The sequence below is a fragment of the Brienomyrus brachyistius genome, unplaced genomic scaffold (assembly GCF_023856365.1).
Source record: "Brienomyrus brachyistius isolate T26 unplaced genomic scaffold, BBRACH_0.4 scaffold50, whole genome shotgun sequence".
NCBI lineage: Eukaryota > Metazoa > Chordata > Actinopteri > Osteoglossiformes > Mormyridae > Brienomyrus > Brienomyrus brachyistius.
This window is the reverse complement of record NW_026042325.1, coordinates 1604523-1622089: the sequence shown is the minus strand read 5'-3', so window position 1 is coordinate 1622089 and position 17567 is coordinate 1604523. Positions and strand designations below refer to the sequence as shown.

Here is a 17567-nt window from a genome sequence, read left to right as displayed (position 1 = left end):
GTCTGGAGAATCCAGGGTCTGCAGGTGATCACAGGTATTTGCATGGCGACGGGAGGCTGTGGAGGAGCGTGGATGGACAGTTGAGGTCAGGGCTGGTGGAGGGCCAAGCGGCTGGAGCAGGGAAGGGGCAGTGACGTACCCAAACAAACAGTCAGGGTGTATGCACACACACACACACACACACACACACACACACACACACACGTTTACGCAGAGCTGAGGTCTTCAGACTGCAGCAGCCTTCGTGGCCTGCCAGAGACACTGATCAATGGTCTTTTACTGCTTCCCCTGGATTATCAGCGGAGTTCAACGGGAGGGGAAAGTGTTTCATCAGAGCTAGGAGCCTAGGAGCGAGAGAGGGAGAGAATGAGAAAGGGAGAGTGAGAGGGAGGGAGGGAGGGATTCGACAAGATACGCTAAAAGAGAAGAGAGAGAGGGTCAAAGAGGGGAAAGAGGGCATCCAGATGTACATATGGAGAGCAGATATGGAAAGGTGAGCAGGGGGAGGCAGTGATACATCAGAGAGTATGAAAGTGAAAAGATAAGCGATAAGACATGAAGAAGACGGCGGATTAAATGTGCGGGACGGCAGCCAAGGAATGGAGCTCATCATGGAGCAGGCTTCTCATTCCCTGGGCGAGTGATGCCCAGAACGCTGTGGAATTGCCTGTATGCACCCCCCGCGCCTTTGTTAGTGTTACATAGAAGATGCGTTGCAGTCAGTGCACAGCATTCCAAAGGCAGCTTTTCCTTACTGTACATTTTTGACTGCTCCCACTTCTCATTCTATGGGTTTATTCCCCAAAATCTAATAGTAATTTCTGCAAACCTGGATTAAGCTGGAAATCCACTTCATTGCTGGGACAACAGCTGTTAGTCCTTATTTTTCGCCAATGTAAAGAGAGCCAAATCTATACTCTGTATAGGTGATTCTGCTCCTAATTCTATTTTTGATTTAAATCTCATCTAGCTCAGCAAGTTGAAGGTTGCACTAACAATGCAAAGGTTGTGGGTTCCAATCCCAGGAAACACCCCTCAAAATGTTTAGTCCTTCCTTCAAGTGTATGTCACCTTAAATATAAGCTGGAATGTCTCACACCAGTATTTTCACAGCATATGTTTTACCTGTGGCTGTCTTCTTAGTTTGTTAATCTAGTACTCTGAAGGTTCGGTATCACGCACTGTAAACTAAATGTGCGCGAGCAAAGCTGCGCTAGAATCACGGTCTCGAGCTGCGACCAAAGCGGAGGGATCTAAGTATGCATCACAGCTCTATACTGTGTTGTGCCGATACTAAGAGAACTATTGTCTGGGTTTAAAGGTCAGGATCTGGTCACGGCGCTGCAGCCTGACTGCTCTCGTGTCACAGAACGACTACGGTGCTACGCAGAGCAGTGAGTATAATTGTCTGGGGCTATTAATTCCTTCCTGTGGTGACGTAAACCTTTCAGGAAACAGTATTGCTTCTCTGTTGATAAACTGAAGACCCACATATATTTTTCTTATTGTATTTGTTTATGGTTATGATCTGTGGAAGGACAATAAAGCTGAAGGGAGACCTCATCATCATACACATCATAGTACTTTATATGCCTTTCGTTCATTCATTTAACGCGTCAGTCGCACCAATTATTACACACTTATCTGCAATCAACTGAAGACTTTTGAAACACCTCTTAATATAGAATGTACAAAATAAAATCTTCTTTAATGGGCTAATTTACAAAATATAATCTTTTCAGATTTCTTTTGGGAGATATAATTAAATATCGACTGCTCTTTAAAACCAATTAAGAACTGCAAGGTCATCAGCACCCGCAGAGAACTGAGTTTAATAGATTAATAAGCGCCTGACACTAGAGGGCACTGTTTGATTCACAGTAACACCGAGATGCGCAAATTCCTTTTTTTCCCAGGTGCCATACAGTTTCCTGTCATTGTCCTTTAATCACATTTTATGGTATATTAACCAGTATGATAATAAATACCACTGCAATAAATAAATAAATAAATCTTAATGGAGAATGTATGACTGTATATAAAAGTCCATTGTTATGCAATAAAATATTTTATGCCGATAATTTCATGCATATCTACAGTTTGCAATCATTAGCACTAAATTAAATCCAGTTGAGGACTTAATTATACAATTCACTTAATTTCTGGATAGTTCAATAAATTACTCATGTTTGTAAATGACCCAACAGATGCTGTAGGGTACACCTGACCACTTGTGTAGATGTTTTTGGATAACACATATGCAGAAAAACATATTTAGGGTGTATCACTTTAATAGAGTAACATCATGCGGCAATTTGAACAGAAACCAAAATGTCCTAAACTGTTTGACCTTTGGCAGCCTGGGGGGTCAGAGGTAAACTCACTTGACCTCCCGCTTCCTTAGTGTTCCTTGGAATTGTCTTTCCTCCAACATGTACACGCTGAGCGTGTAAGAAGCAGCACTCGCAGTCACAATCATACACAGGCTGGCACCGACGCACACCTGCGTGTTTACGAGCCCAGGGCGCACGCGCACGCGCACATCATTCAAGCTTGTCAGGTGAAGCCGTTGTCTTTCTGGGATTCATCAAGGTCTCCTTGACTGCCCCCCTCCCCCCTCAATACATGCTGATACTCGCACAAACACACCTAGTGGAGTGTTGTGCTCTGTGCGTTCTGTGTATTGCCCACTCATCTAGACATACACACACACACACACACACACACACACACACACACACACACACACACACACACACACACACACACACAAACACACATGCACAAAGAGTCACACAGACACACACACACACAGACACAGACACGCACATCCTTCATGCAGTCATGAAAAGGCTGGAAAGAAACAGAATCATAATTATCATTTAAGAATTAAAAGAGACATGACTTACCCTTCATCAAATTTTATTTTGTGTTGGAGAAAAAGAAAAAAATTTCAATTTAATTCCTTCTCATTAATAACAATTAGATTCAGCTTTGCCTGCCATTTTTTCAGCTCACATCCCATCTGTGTGGCTGGAAGTGCTGCCCCTCCCCCAGTCCCTCACTGTCATCCATCCGCTCCCAGCCATCAACCTCTGATCTCAGCTAGGTTCAGCTGCAGGTCAGCAGTGGAGAGGGGAGGGGGACATGCGGGACGGGGTGGGGGGTGCTGCTGCTGGCTTCCTCCTTCAGCGGCAGATCCAGCTGCCACTGCCATGGTAACAACGTCAGACGGCTCTGATGTCTGGAGATGGAGTCTGAGCCGCAAATGGAACCTCACTCCGGTAGCCTCACTCCGGTAACCTCACTCCTGTCTCACGTTTCCCTCAGCATCTTTTTTTGTTCACTGAATCCTACGTCTCCTGTGTCCGTACTAGGTTCACGTTATGCGTTTATACGTTTATAGAGAACAACATACCAATGTATACAAGCTGTACTTTAACAGGTTAGCTCATATCGTGCACATAAATACAGTATTTTCAACCGTTAAAATCTATACCAGTCATATGAAAATTTAAATATACATTTTATTGCATTATAGATATTAAGCCTGGAATGTCAGTGTGTAGAATTTCATTACCAGAATTACACACCCTCATACATTTCCAACTTTGCACCTGAGTGTAATATCTACATAACAGAAGTAACGGGAAACTCACGCAATATTGCTATAATGTTGAACACATAATTGCAAGTAATAGTCAATACATAATTTAATAAACTGGAATAATGGGTTTAAGCTTAAAATTCCAACGCTAGAAATTGTGATGTGATCATCGTTAAATGTGCGACGGTTTTTTTTTATTACAACGGGAGGTGCTGTATGAAAATTACTAGGAGATGGCGAGAATGCACAGGATTCGACCGCCGTCTGCATGGTTTTTTCTTTGTGTGTGTGTGTGTGTGTGTGTGTGTGCGTGGAGCCGAGGTTAAGGGAAGGACAGGATTGGGGAGGCGTGCAGGAGCTGAGCCACGGTATCCTCCAGGTGCTGAGTCGGTGCACAGGCACGTCCGTCAGCAGCCTTGGGGCCCTGCGCTCATCCAGGTGGAGACTACAGAAAACGGATGGAAGACACAGCGGCTCCCTATTAATCATAGTTCACGGACCGACCCCTCCTCTTATGAAAGACACAAATGGGGCTACTGGGGTTCCGTAAAGTCGTTTGGATTCAGCTCAGGATTTCAATCTGTGCCTTTGTTCTCAAAACGCCTTTTAAAAAAGCGATCTTATACCATGCTAAGGACCCCCAAACACACATAACCCATTCCGACCTCTACCCCAGTACTTTAAACTGCTAAGTCAGTATGCAAATATATAAAAAGTAAATCACAGCAAATCTTTGCTGCATAGACTATGTATGGCATGTTACCTACCAAGAAGATAATCGGGTACCTCATACATTTTCTGCGCGCAGCACATCTTAGTGACACACTGAGTAATTGCGTTCTTATAATTGTATTTAATGCAAAATTAAACTACTCAGTTGGTTTCAAACTGTCTGCCAGCGAAGGATAGGGTTACAGTGTCGCTAAGGTTGCCCGTATCGTACAGTCAGTACACCGATAGGGGGCGCTGCCTGCCTGAAACAAGGAGCAGATGGCTTATGCGCATGATGGGATCTGTAGTCTATGTGTGAACTACACGCCCCACAATGCAAGGGCCGCTTTGTTGCCGGAAAGCTCGAGACCAAGATGCAAGAAAGCAATGTGGAGAGGTAGGCTGTGCTGGTATTTAAATTGGTAACATGGGGAAAAGCCGACCTTTCACGATGCATTACTGCTCAGTTTACCCTCGCTGTTTTTTTTTTGTTTTTTGTCAAAGATGAGGTTTTTGTGCCGGGTGAGCCGTGCGGGTTTCAACCCTGACTGTTGACGCCCCATCCGCGGTCCGTTCTCGTTAAAATGAATCATTGAACTGCAATTGAGGGACTAAACTATTTGGGAAGTTGGGTGTTTAATTGGGATGTAAGCAATACGGAAAAGGGTTCGGGTTCTTCGACACGGAAATGGAGAAAAGGTTTGATATACAAATAGCTTCTATATTTAGATGTAGACGAAAATGCTCCAAAGTTATGAGGATTTAGTGCTGAGCAATGAAGTTCTCTATAATGTAATATAATTTAGTCTGAATTTCTTTTTATTGTAGCTAAATAAATTGTTGAACCTGAGATTATGTAGACTGACTGGAAAGAAGAATTGTCGATTTAACAGAAACGCACCCATACCGATATTTATATTTTGCACGGTAGTGTAACATTTCGCAGCCGTTTTCGTCATTTAGTTTGAGTTTTACATGTAAATCTGGTATGATTAGTTACCTACACTAGTTCCGATAGCGTACAGTATTCGGCCTCATTTTCACCATATTTTACAGTGAAATATACACTAAACAACCAGCAGAGGAGCTTGCGGTTTCTTTTATATTATAAATACCGCTCTATATTAAAACGAATGTGGCCAACACACAACTTACTCTCAGTCCTCAGTGTACATTGCACCTCTGGTTTAAACATATACTTGAGTTTTATGGATACTAGTGGCCAAGGAGAATAAAATGTAGGTGATTAAAAAGGAGTAACATAAGGCTGCAAACGGTGATTAACTGGTGCGTCGTGTTTTAGGGGGGCAGCGTGTGGTTTTTGCTCTGGCCTCTGAAATTTTATGATACGATTTGAAAATTTAGGACGATCTCATCGCGACTCAAATTTTGAGTCCTGCAATTCACTCTTAAAAAATATCTTTACATAAAAATTTGTAAAACATAACCATAAAAATACATTAAATAGACAAAATGCGGTGTCAGTGATAAGTTATGTGTGAGTAAAAAACTACAATGTAGTTTTAAAAAATTATTTCTTGTACTGTTATCTGCAGCTGGCCGGCCAAAGATGGCCATGCGGATGCAGCAGCGGTGGTGCAGGTGAGGGGTGGAACACAGCCCTTAGTGCCGGAGGGTTCGGACGTGGGGTCACGCTTCCTGCAGGTGGAGCTGGAGCTGAACGTCCGGCTGAGGCAGCTGGCGTTCCCGGAGCCGGTCCAATACACGTACAACCCCCTGGAGTACGCGTGGGACACGCACTGCAACTACGTCAGCACCTACTGCCATGGCAACCAGAGCATCCTGTTCCTCGGCATGAATCCAGGGCCCTTCGGAATGGCACAGACGGGGGTGAGGCAGTGCGCTGCCCCCTGGCAGCCCCAATCCTCTCTTATGCAGGCGGTGGCAGGCTGCCCCCCCCCCCCCACTGCTCATTTCAGAAAGGCACAAATGCAACACAGAAAGCTGAGTTGGGACAGGAGAACACGAGCCTCCTCATGTTCATTGACAGATCACACACATACAGACACACACACACACACACACACACACACACACACACACACACAGAGGCCCACGTGTGCTGTATAGCCCTGGCCAAAGAGTTCAAAGGTTGTTAGATCAGCAAAACAAATGAGTCAATAAAAGGACTTGGATGGGTCCCGAGTGCCGAATCCATCTCCACCATGACTGACAGGTCTGTCGATGACTTCAGGTGAAGTAATACTGTGGCATTTGGGAGATTGGGTGGGGGGGTTGATGACAGCAACAGAAGTAGTGTATTATGGTTAAAAGGAGTGGTTCCCTTCAGGGTGTGTGGCACGATGTCAATTCCTCTGATGCTTCCTGTCAATCAAGGCCAGGACCAATTAGAAGTAGAATTAATAATGTAAGAGGAGGGGGGGGAAATAGTCTGACTCCTGCACTTACTTTATACAGTTATCTGGGGGGCAGGCTGATGCCTTTGCTGGCTGCTCTCTTTTCCCTTTGCCTTTAAGGCTGAATTCCCAGCGCAAACAAAAAAATGAGAAAATGTAGAAAACACAACCCCAACTTTACCCTTAGTTTCTGAAGGCGAATAGTGTTATTACCGCTACATTAAATATATTCCATATCATTTTGGTTATATGGTATGTTTGTGTAAAACGTGTGGCTGGTTGTTCTGTCCTGTGAAGTCTGTCAGTGAATGTTTTCTCTCTCTGGGTTGTTTAATTTTCCTTGTGCCGGTCTCCTGGGTGGACCGTATGGATGGATGGATTTTCAAAACATTCCCCCAGATGTATGGTTAGAATTGTTAAAATTTACCTTCCCGACAAGCGGCTTTGTTCTGTGGCATCGGTCCAGTTCAGGGTTTCAGTTCATTTGTCCAGCAAAATCCCTGTTTCCTTCAAGGGAGCAGATATTTAAGGACATAAATACATGACGGGGGAATGAGAGGAAGGAATGGAGATTATATGTGGGGGCATGAGTGGAGTCAGGTTTTAATACAACAGTGGAGAGGAATAAAAACTAAATGTCACTGTTTTGGCATCGGAAAGCATGATGGGAAACATGAGACATTGGACTCAGGCTTCAGGGGAAACACAGACATTCATTTTATAAGATCTGTAGTAAGACCCAGATGAATGACCTTACTTTTCATTGCTCTGTCTTTCATACTTCAACCTGCCATTCATAATTAATATTGAACAATGACATTCAAGTATTATATAAATTTTCATTAAATACTACGACACTAATCATTTCCATGTTTTGGAAAGTTATTAAAAATTCACAGAGTATCTTGTACTAGCTTTTAAGACATCTATACAGTGATGAGGGGCGGCATGGTGGTGCAGTGGTTAGCACTGTAACCTCACACCTCTGGGACCCGGGTTCGAATCTCTGCCTGGGTCACATGTGTGTGGAGTTTGCATGTTCTCCCCATGTCGTCGTGGGGTTTCCTCCGGGTACTCCGGTTTCCTCCCACAGTCCAAAAACATGCTGAAGCTAATTGGAGTTACTAAATTGCCCGTAGGAGTGCATGTATGAGTGATTGGTGTGTGAGTGTGCCCTGCGATGGGCTGGCCCCCATCCTGGGTTGTTCCCAGCCTCGTGCCCATTGCTTCCAGGATAGGCTCCGGACCCCCCGCGACTCAGTAGGATAAGCGGTTTGGAAAATGGATGGATATACAGTGATGCTTCGTTCATCCTTAAAACATTACATTTAGTAAAACATTGGTGAAAGGATCTGAATAGTTGTCACATTATTTTGTGATCAGTATTTGTCATAATGATCTCATCTGATTGCTTAATTCCCCATTTGTGTTGCATTCTTCTGCATTCTAGGTCCCTTTTGGGGAAGTGAGCTCTGTCCGTGATTGGCTGAAAATCTCTGGGGAGGTGGGCCGTCCGCCTGAGGAGCACCCGAAGAGGCGAATCATGGGGCTGTCTTGCACACGGAGTGAAGTGAGCGGGGCTCGGTTCTGGGGGCTGTTCCGTAAGCTGTGTGGGGAGCCACACGTGTTCTTCAGACACTGCTTTGTGCACAACCTGTGTCCCCTGATGTTTGTGAGCGGCAGTGGCAAAAACCTGACACCTCCCGAGCTGCCGGCCGCGGTGCGGGACGCCCTACTGGCCCGGTGTGATGATGCGCTATGTCAGGTGGTGCAGGTGCTGGGTGTTGCCACGGTGATCGGCGTGGGGAAGGTCGCCGAGCAGCGCGCCAGGCGGGCGCTAGCAGCCGCTGGCCTGCAGGTACGTGTTGTGGGACTTATGCACCCCTCACCCCGTAACCCCACGGCGAACAGGGACTGGGAGGGCGTGGCCATAGCCAGGTTAACGGAATTGGACATCATGAAGCTGCTGACTCCATAGCTGCCTCTATATGCGTGGAAGACTCAGTCACTCAAAAGCTGCTGCTGGAGTCCTATCTAACTGGAGGAAGTCGTTAGAGGAATTGCGCCTTAGAGCCAATATCTCCATGCTCCTTTACAGCTGTACTCCGTGGAAGGACTTAGAGGTTCCATGCATTGTTACTGCTTCCGCCATGAGTTGGTGTTGAGTGTCCTGGCTGAGCCTTTACATCCCGGAACATCACGTCAACCTTATTGGGATCAGACCTTAACCGCGGTCATTTCCAACAAATCACAAAACAAGTCCCTCAGGGCCTAAGTTCTGTTTGGGTCTTCAGCATGGATCAGTCTACCTCACAGACACTTTGTAGACTCAGCGGAGCTGGTTAGCAGACATGCGACGTTCGCTTTCAAAGAGTAGTTTCTCTGATCTTACCTACATGGAGAGGAATTCCTCCCAAAAAAGGTGTTTAGGTTTTTTTTTTTTATCCATACAGTTCAAAAGGAAACTGCATTGAAGCCGTAAAGAATGATTTATACGTCTGTCTGCCCTTGTTGGCACCATTCACATTCACTCATGCTTGTCCTGTCGAGATGTTTAGCGTTAAAACGACCATCCTTTTTGTGGTACCGGAACGTGAATGGTGCTGTTAACCTTTGTTATTTCTGATCCTTGGCTTTGGCTCTCAAACGTCTAAGAACGGGAAAGAAAGGCGGGTTACCGTCTGAATGTTGTGCTTCTTGTACCAGGAAAACAAGTGAGAAGGTAATCATTTTATTTTTAGAAGTAAACATTGGGTATCAATTCTTATTGCACAAGGCATAACATGTAAAAAGGAACAACAGCATATTTGTGGTTTAAGAGAAATCCAACATGTGCTGTAGATGGGAAAAAAAAACATTGCATATAAATTAGACCAATTCATCTCCAGCCAGGCAGGTAGGCAACACTAAAGATAAAAGCACTGGACAGTAAATAGCATTATAATCCTTTGTTTTACAAGAAACAAAGCAATTCGCAATTGCAAATAGATGTTTCTGTTTTTGGCTCAGGTATTTTTTTCTGTGGGTGAATCTTCTACATGGGGCAGAGCTGGTCCCCCTGGTTTTGTGTTGCGTGTCCAGGAATTAGGCTCAGTCCCGAATTCAGTGGTAAATATACAGCATTTTGGGTTCCTTGATAAAGGATGCTGTAATAATGTGTGCTGTATTTACAATGGATGCATTAAAACAATTTTACTATATGCTAAAGATGTCGATTGATGTGTTTTTTTTGGGGGGGAATTAAAATCCTGTGAATTTAATTTAGTCACTCGCGCAGTACTCGGTTTTGTGTTTTCCCCTCGTTGGTGCATTTTCTGCTGGTTTAAGCAGATGCAGCCTGGAAGAATAAAGGAATTGGGGACAAAGGGCTTAGCGAGACCGAGAGCCGCGTCCGTGAATATGTCCTGTTTGGTGGCACGGAGGCCTCAGTGCTCCAGACGATGAGGTACAGCAGCAGCCGGCTCTCCCAGGCAGGTCTGGCGGGCATGCGATGAAGCGGGACTGTCTGCAGCCCCCACCCAACCCCACCCCCAGCCCCCAGTGCCCCTCACGGCACTGCAGACAGAACACGGCCGAGCCTCAGTAATGACTCCCATTGCTCTCTGTGCCGCGTTATTAATTAGTTCAATGATCCTTGCCGACGGGACCCGGACTGTGAGTTAGAATCCCCACCATCGGCCCCCACCCCAGCAGCAAAACACGCCCGGCTGCTTTGGCGACCCCCGAGCCTGGGGAGACGGGCTCGGCGTCTTTACCGCGGGATGCTGTCCCACTACCACGGAGGGCAATGGCGTGAGACGGGGGGAGCAGGGTCCTGGGCGTCCAGGGCGGGGTCCTGGGCGGAGCCTGTAGTCTCTGCACGGGTCGCTGGCCACGCCAGCCTTGCGGCGGGAAAACGCTGCATGCAGCACAGCGGTTACATCGCTCACGCTTCTGTCATCGCCGTCTTTGCGACACGGGAGAGCCGAGCTATGCCGTGCGATCGTCAGAATAAAAAAAGACGAAGGAAAGGGCGGATAATTCTACCTTTTTCTGCATCAGTACTAATTATGGCTGATAGATTATGTTTTTTTTATACACAGAGTAAATATAGACATGCACACAAATATATGGGGACAGATAAACAAGCAGACAGGACCTTCTGAAAGCAGCCAGCTCTGTGAATAAGGCAGACTGTCTTTGTACAGCGGTCCGCTGTGGCGTATGGCAGAGCCAGTATTTCCTGTACCAGCTTCCTGGTCCTCTGTGAGGTCAGCGGGAGATGACCTTTGACCCCTGAAGTCGCAGACACGCAGAGGTGTTTCCGGGCCAGCTGACCCCTCCCCTCCATGCCCAGGTGCTTGCCCTGGCTGGCACAGCGCGCAGATCTGCCACTTCGAGCTCAGAGCAGCTAACGAGAAAATGGGCAGAGCAGCTCAGGTTCGGTCCGGTCGGCCCTGGCAGGCACCGTGGAACACGGGCGTTTCCGTGGCGACAACTGGGCACGGAGTAATTATTGATTAGGTGGCAGGTGACCTGCCGATGACCCCGAGCTGCGCGCGAGTAAAGGGCAGGGAGTTAGGGGGCGCCACCTGCCTGTCAGAGCCGTCAATACTGTGATGAATGGAGGCGACGGTTATTAAGGCAGAATTAGAGCAGAGAGGGGGCTCGGGGGGGGTAGCGGGGTGTGTGTGTGTGCGTGTTGGGGGGGGTGCGCTGATAAATGATGGGGCAAGCAGTTCCTCTGTGGAGGCTGGGGAGCCGCATGGTACAGACCTGGTATTATTGCTCTTTATTATTGTGAAGGGTGCCCATGACATCAGGGAACAGAGAGGTGCTTAAGGTAGGGCCAATATTCTGCATCACACCCCTCCTTCCGTACGCGTTTGGGCAGATCTGTCTCTTTGTGTTCGCCGGTCGCTCATTTTGGTCGCAACCCAGGAAAAACCCTCCACAAACGGTTACACAGTTTCCTTTATAAAAACATGATTTCCTCGGATTTGTTTTCTGGTAATGAAAACTCATTAGCTCACAATATTTTTATTCAATGTAACAAAAAAAAAACAAGCTAAATGAGGAAATACCTGAAGGCAAAAATCTGGAGAAAAATGCGACGAAATGTAACGGTCATGCAAAAAAATATTTTAATACGAACAAGCTTAGGGAAATGAATCTTTTGGGTTGTTTTTAAAACGTTTTCTCATTAGGAGATAAAAATGTAAGGGAGGTAATGATGTACCTTCTAAAGGTGGAAGTGGTACAAATAGATGCGTTTTGGGGATTCATTAATAAAAACGCCGGTACAGCGCTGGATCCGGCATGAATACAAATGGGCTACGGGAAGCAGGTAAATTATGGTATTTTTGAGCTGTGAATTGTACTAATCACCTCCCTGTTTTTTTTAACCTGGCAGTCTATTCATTGGTGTTTTCCTGAACGTCACTGCAGCCCCCAACTGCCCTGTTTTCGTCACGCCGCAGGGATCATTTACCATGGAAACAAGCCACCCAAACCAATCCGCTTCCATTCCCTGTCAGCCTCGTCCTCACATACCTGCCTGTATTCCACAGTTCCCGTCCGGGGCGGTTAAGTTGTATGTTTTTGCACCATTTTCCATTTTAGGTTTTGGGTATGGATTTTAATTTCTGCCTCGGCATATGATTGATGTGTGTACCTAATCCCTTTGCATGGCATATAGTCTAAATAATTTATATTTAACTTCTCAACACTAGTCAATAATAAGGTTCAGACAGAGAGGGCCTTTAGTGTACCAGTGGTTATTAAATAATACCATTCTTAGAACTGCTTTACTATAATGCCATAGTTCATGACCTGCATTGCTACTAACAAAATTTTCAATTATTCTTCACAATTATTATTTCGAAATCTGCATGCTGTGTGAGTCTGTCTATTTAACTGGCCTCTTTTAACCCTGGTGTTGATCAGCACTTCTCTGTTGATATGGTACAGCTGCCTTATTTTCGCCAAGGAGATCGATTACGCTCCGCTTTAACGGCAGCGCGACCTGCTTGTGTGACGTGGACGTCACCTCTGGTGGCGGGTGGGGGAGCTGTCATCCTCAGAGACGTCTCTCCTCCGGACAGCTGTACATGGTCGTTCTCGTTCGTCTGCTTTGTGTTCACTAAGCCGCCTCTTGCAGAGGTGCAGCAAGCTCGGCACTTCAGGAAGCACACACTCGCTGGCCAGGTGATGATGAACACCTGCTTGTTAACACACACTGCCTACTCCTGCCAAGCGCATGGCTGAAGTCGAATACGTACAGGATACATACAGAAATGACAGGTTCAGTTTCTTTTTAATATAAAGTGATTTAGAATGTGACTGTGGCTGCCAGATGTGTTGGTTCAGACATCTGCTGCTGTTTCCAGACCATGGACAGCAGGGTGGGACTGTTTCCTCCCACCTTCAAGGGCTGGGGGTTCGAGTCCTGCCTCTGGTCTGTGTGAGTGGAGTCTGCATGCCCTACCCATGTTACCTGGTTTACCTCTGGACACTCTACTTTCTCGCACACATCACAGACATCCAGTTAAGCTAATTGGCATCTCTGTATTGCCCATAGCGTGTGATTACGTGTGTGAATGTGCGCATGTAGGTGCCCTGTGATGGACTGCCGTCCTGTTCGGGGTGTAGCCCAGCCTTTTGTCCAGTGCTGCCTAGGATAGACTCAAGCCCCCCTCCCCTTGTGAACATGACCAGGGTAAGTGGTTAGAAGATGGATGGATGGTACAATAACACCTTGTTAATGAGAGAGGTCGGGGGGGGGGGGGGGGAATGGTCAGATTCATTAAAGCTAACAGGACGGCCACAAGCATAGAACTATCACCTCAGAATAACAGTCGTGTGCAGAATGGCTTCAACATACAACTTGCCTACCCTTGGAGTAATTCTAGAGGAAAAAGTAGGTTCTACCTGGTACCAACTAGGTGTGCCTAATAAAGTGGCCATTGAGCTAGTTCGAGCTGCTATTTTATCTATAAAGAAAAGTGAAAGTAATTAACGTAATAAACGGCTAAAATTGTGTGACTTTTATTGACCAAACTGACAGTTACATGTGCACATGCATATGCACCATCTGTATGTATCCCTTCAGGATTGTAAACGTTTGTCTGTATGTGTGTCTGTGTGTTTATATATATATATATATATATATATATATATATATATATATATATATATATATATATATATATAGAGACACACACACATATAATGTTTTATAGATCATATCAGTTTACCATAAAAGATCTGATTCAACCATGACTGCATCCGTGCCTGTGGATACCTTGCCAACATAGTGTGGCTTTACGTAAATACAGACCATGAGATCTGGCCTATATATTTATGTATATTTGTCCGTTAGCCCATATTTTTCCCCAGATATCTGCCTGACACTCTTAATTCACAACAGATTTCAAGGTGACTATTAATTGCACGTTTGATAAGGTTGCATGTGTGATGAATGCGGTAGTTCGTCTCACCCAGACAATAAGAGATAAATGAACGGGCGCCCATTCAGCTGCATCACGTGTCCGGGATACGCGGAGAATGCAGAACAAAGGCCCTGGGTGTCCGTCTGCCGGTCGGCGAGGTCTCAGCCCGGTGATCAGGAGGCACTTCCAGATGAATTGATTGCCCGCCGTTTTTTCCCCCTTTTAAACAACATCGCTGCAGTCTTTAAACTGCCCCGACGTGTCGTTTTGTGCCGTAGTCGATCAGTCACGCAGACGCGCTCGGAGGTGAGCTCCGGTGCAGCCCTTTGTGCGCGTGCTATCTCTGCCGAACACACGCAGACCTGGGCCGTATATCCTCGCCCATCCTCACTTGCACGTAACCCCCACTTCAAAAAAAAAAAAAAACGCTGCTCCAATGAATTAAAGGAAGGAGGTAAAAATGACAGCGGGGTTTATTGACTAAACATTACCCTGACATTATCGGATGATAGGAGATTTATTTATGAGCTGCCCGTAAAGACAGCGGGCCTGAATTATGTGTGAACCGGCTGAGGCACAAAAGCCCTGTGAGGGACTGATACCGGCCGAAGCAGCAAACTCAGGCGGAAGAGCCAAATTCACGGACCTTATTCCCGGCGATGCTCAAACCCATCTTTCCAAATGAATTAGTAAGTGAAATCGGCTCAGATCAAAGGGACCGGCTCTAGCTGCTGAACATTAATGTGTCAGAGTCCATTTACATTTTTGGAAGAGACATATTTAAGGGATACATGCCGTTTGTAGAGGCCTATGTTTGCTTTTCATGCTCATTCTCCAGTTTACTAAATATTATGATTAATGGCTGCCAGTGATCTGCGATCGCCGAAGGCCACGGACAAAGGTATTAACATGCTGTGATCTGCCAGAGCTTTCATAAGGGTAAGCATACATAATCTGAAGTATGACCCTACAAATAGAATAAGTGTGTTTTTTTTTTCCTCCTCGTATGTACATCCCTCCTGCCCCCAATCCATCTTTCTTGGGGCTCAACTAGGTCAACAAACAAAAAGAAATTATGCTGGGCAGCTGCCATTAGAGAGTGGGGTAATTAGGGTGTGGTGCGGACAGCTTCCTTCTAAATAGGTAGTAAAAGCCTCCTCCATCATGCCATGCAGATGACACCCTCCAACCACGGCGCTGACGATGACCTGGGGGCGAGACACAGGCTTATGTGGAAATTTAATTGACCGGATTGGCTAGTAACAAGCTTCTTTTTTTTTTTTTTTAATTCGCTGGGGTCAGCCAGTCGGCGAGGATGACCGGCCAATGACCTTGGAGCACTTGACGTATGAGCAGGTTTGGGTCACTTCTTGGAGAGAACGATGGGATCCAGAGGGCAGGTGGGAACTTAAATATGAGGAGCAGGGAAAGGGAGAGCAGAAAGTGGGCTTGGGTTTGAAAGAACGGAAAAGAAGGAAGAGAATACCTGCAATATAGTGGACAAAACATCTGTTTTTCACTGATTGCTTATCGCCCAGTATAGAGTGCATTCACATGCCAAAGGCAGCTGTGAGTCAGTGATCCACCTCTGCAGCACAACTCTGGATGTGAACATGGGGAGAACATGCAGATGCCTCTCACACGCAGCTGGTGCCAGATTCAAGCCCCCCCTCCCCCCCACCAAATCACTGTGCCCCCTCTTGAGAAAACGTCCTTCTTTGAAATCCTCAGTGGAGGCAAGATTGGGAAGGTCATGCTGCTTGTGCAGTGAATAGGAGGTTAAGTTCATGAACTGGGCTTTTATTCAGCCTGGGGCTAATGGCAAGCCAGGGCACAAAGACCTGTGTGGCAGAGGCAGCGCACTGGAGAATTCTACCTCTATCTCCCGTCTCTCTTTCTCTCCCTCTCTCTCCCTCTCTTTCTTTCTTTCTGTCTCTTGCCTGCTCCCTCTCTTTCTCTCTCTCACTCTCTCCCTCTCTCTCACCCTCTCTCTCTCTCCCTCCCTTTCTCTCTTTCTCTCTCTCTCTCTCTCTCTCTCTCTCTCTCTCTCTCTCTCCCTCCCTCCCACATTCTCCGCCTCTGCCCTTTGCAGATGCCTGATGCAGGGTCATTATGGCAGTCTCCTTCAGGGTGGATTGAGAGTTCACCTTGAATAAGAAATCAGAGTGCGGTTGTGCTTATTTAAGTACTTGGCCAGTATGTGGAGATCTTCAGGATGACAACTTAATTGAAAGTGATACATATATAAACATTATTCAGGCCTCACACAACAAAAGACACTTGAATAACGTGGATTCCTTTCTGAGAAATTCGACCCGCAGTGCGGTAACTGAAACTAGCGTGATCCTTCTTTGACGGGGGAAGCGTCTAGGGCATTATACTGCAGCATCAGCGACTGCAGACAGCATTTACTTTCGGCTCCGCCTCCTCATCAGGCTGCCGGGGGGGGGGGGGGGGGTTATGGGGGCTTACACGACGCAATCGATTCATGACACACAGGTCAAGCTTGGAGACTGCAGGTCACTAAACAGTCATTTTGCTCATCTTATCCTTTAACACAATTAAAGCTCTTTGGTAAGAACGAATACCGATCATTTTTTAAGTCTTCATAAATGTTTGCAGCCAGCCCTGCCCATGTCTGACCTCTTGCTTTTTTATGTCCAAGCAGAATTACTCTGCAGCTGGAGTTGCTGATTACAGCTGTTTGCTTGACACACAGAAATATGCTGAGGCCTCGAGATGTCGCCCGGCATCCCGGTAGGTGAAGAGCACCAGCCTCAAGCACACATTCTGACTTCTGCTGCCCCAAGGCTTAGTTGTGTTTTTTTATAAATGAAAGTTTCCCAGAAGGCATCCTATTTAATGTTATTGAATCATTCCACTTCATGTTGTTGACGTTCATAATAATATTAATAATATGTTCATCAATAATAATGGGAGGCAACAGTAAATAAGAATGTAAAGCCCAATGGAAATGCTATTATAAATGCATGAAATAAATTTCATTATGCATAATTAATATGTCTTGTGTGTATGAGTCTTCTTCCCACTAATGTGGCCGTTTCTTTTGCAGCAGACAGGACAGGAAGCATCTTTGTACGTGGCTGAGGCTGCACCCCCCCCCCCCCATGCACCTACAAGCATTTCAGCTGCAGAGGTCATCCACTGACTTACAGAGAAGCTCAAACGCGTCGCTGAACTGAAAACAACGCCATAAGCGAACGCCAAAGAGAGCCGTGTTGATTCTAAGGATCTAAGACAAATGTGAGGTTTGTTTTTTCTTTGTTTAGCTTCGCTCAGTAAACAGCCTGTTGTGAATACAGATGGTGCACCCAGCAAGACTGTGATGCTGTGCACTGTGCTAAATCGCAGCGCCATCCAGCCGCCCGTCAAAAGGAAAAACTCACCATTCAACCACAGAGACATTTTGTTTTTTTGCTA

At 46.0% G+C, this 17567-nt stretch overlaps 1 protein-coding gene across 5 annotated transcripts; it reads left to right on the top strand.

Moving 5' to 3' along the window:
* Window positions 1-4659: 4659 nt before the first annotated feature.
* smug1 (single-strand-selective monofunctional uracil-DNA glycosylase 1) lies at window positions 4660-17395 on the top strand. 5 transcript variants are annotated; one of them, XM_049000409.1, is made up of 5 exons: window positions 4660-4715; window positions 5875-6169; window positions 8147-8554; window positions 16846-16883; window positions 17200-17395. In XM_049000409.1, the coding sequence occupies exons 1-5, from the start codon at window positions 4693-4695 to the stop codon at window positions 17327-17329; spliced, it is 894 nt and encodes a 297-aa protein (XP_048856366.1). In that variant the 5' UTR covers window positions 4660-4692; the 3' UTR covers window positions 17330-17395. The 5 variants fall into 5 exon arrangements, with proteins under 5 accessions (XP_048856366.1, XP_048856369.1, XP_048856365.1 ...); XM_049000412.1 differs by lacking the exons at window positions 16846-16883; window positions 17200-17395 and adding an exon at window positions 8795-9897 and having other exon boundaries at window positions 8147-8266; window positions 8462-8554; XM_049000408.1 differs by lacking the exons at window positions 16846-16883; window positions 17200-17395 and adding an exon at window positions 8795-9897.
* The last annotated feature ends 172 nt before the right edge of the window (window positions 17396-17567 follow it).

Bases quoted from the DNA above. Each gene is read 5' to 3' on its own strand.
- smug1 (XM_049000408.1), top strand. From the start codon at position 4,693: ATGCAAGAAAGCAATGTGGAGAG. The intron at 4,716-5,874 runs GTAGGCTGTGCT...TGTTATCTGCAG, and splicing joins CAAGAAAGCAATGTGGAGAG to CTGGCCGGCCAAAGATGGCC. The intron at 6,170-8,146 runs GTGAGGCAGTGC...TCTGCATTCTAG, and splicing joins TCGGAATGGCACAGACGGGG to GTCCCTTTTGGGGAAGTGAG.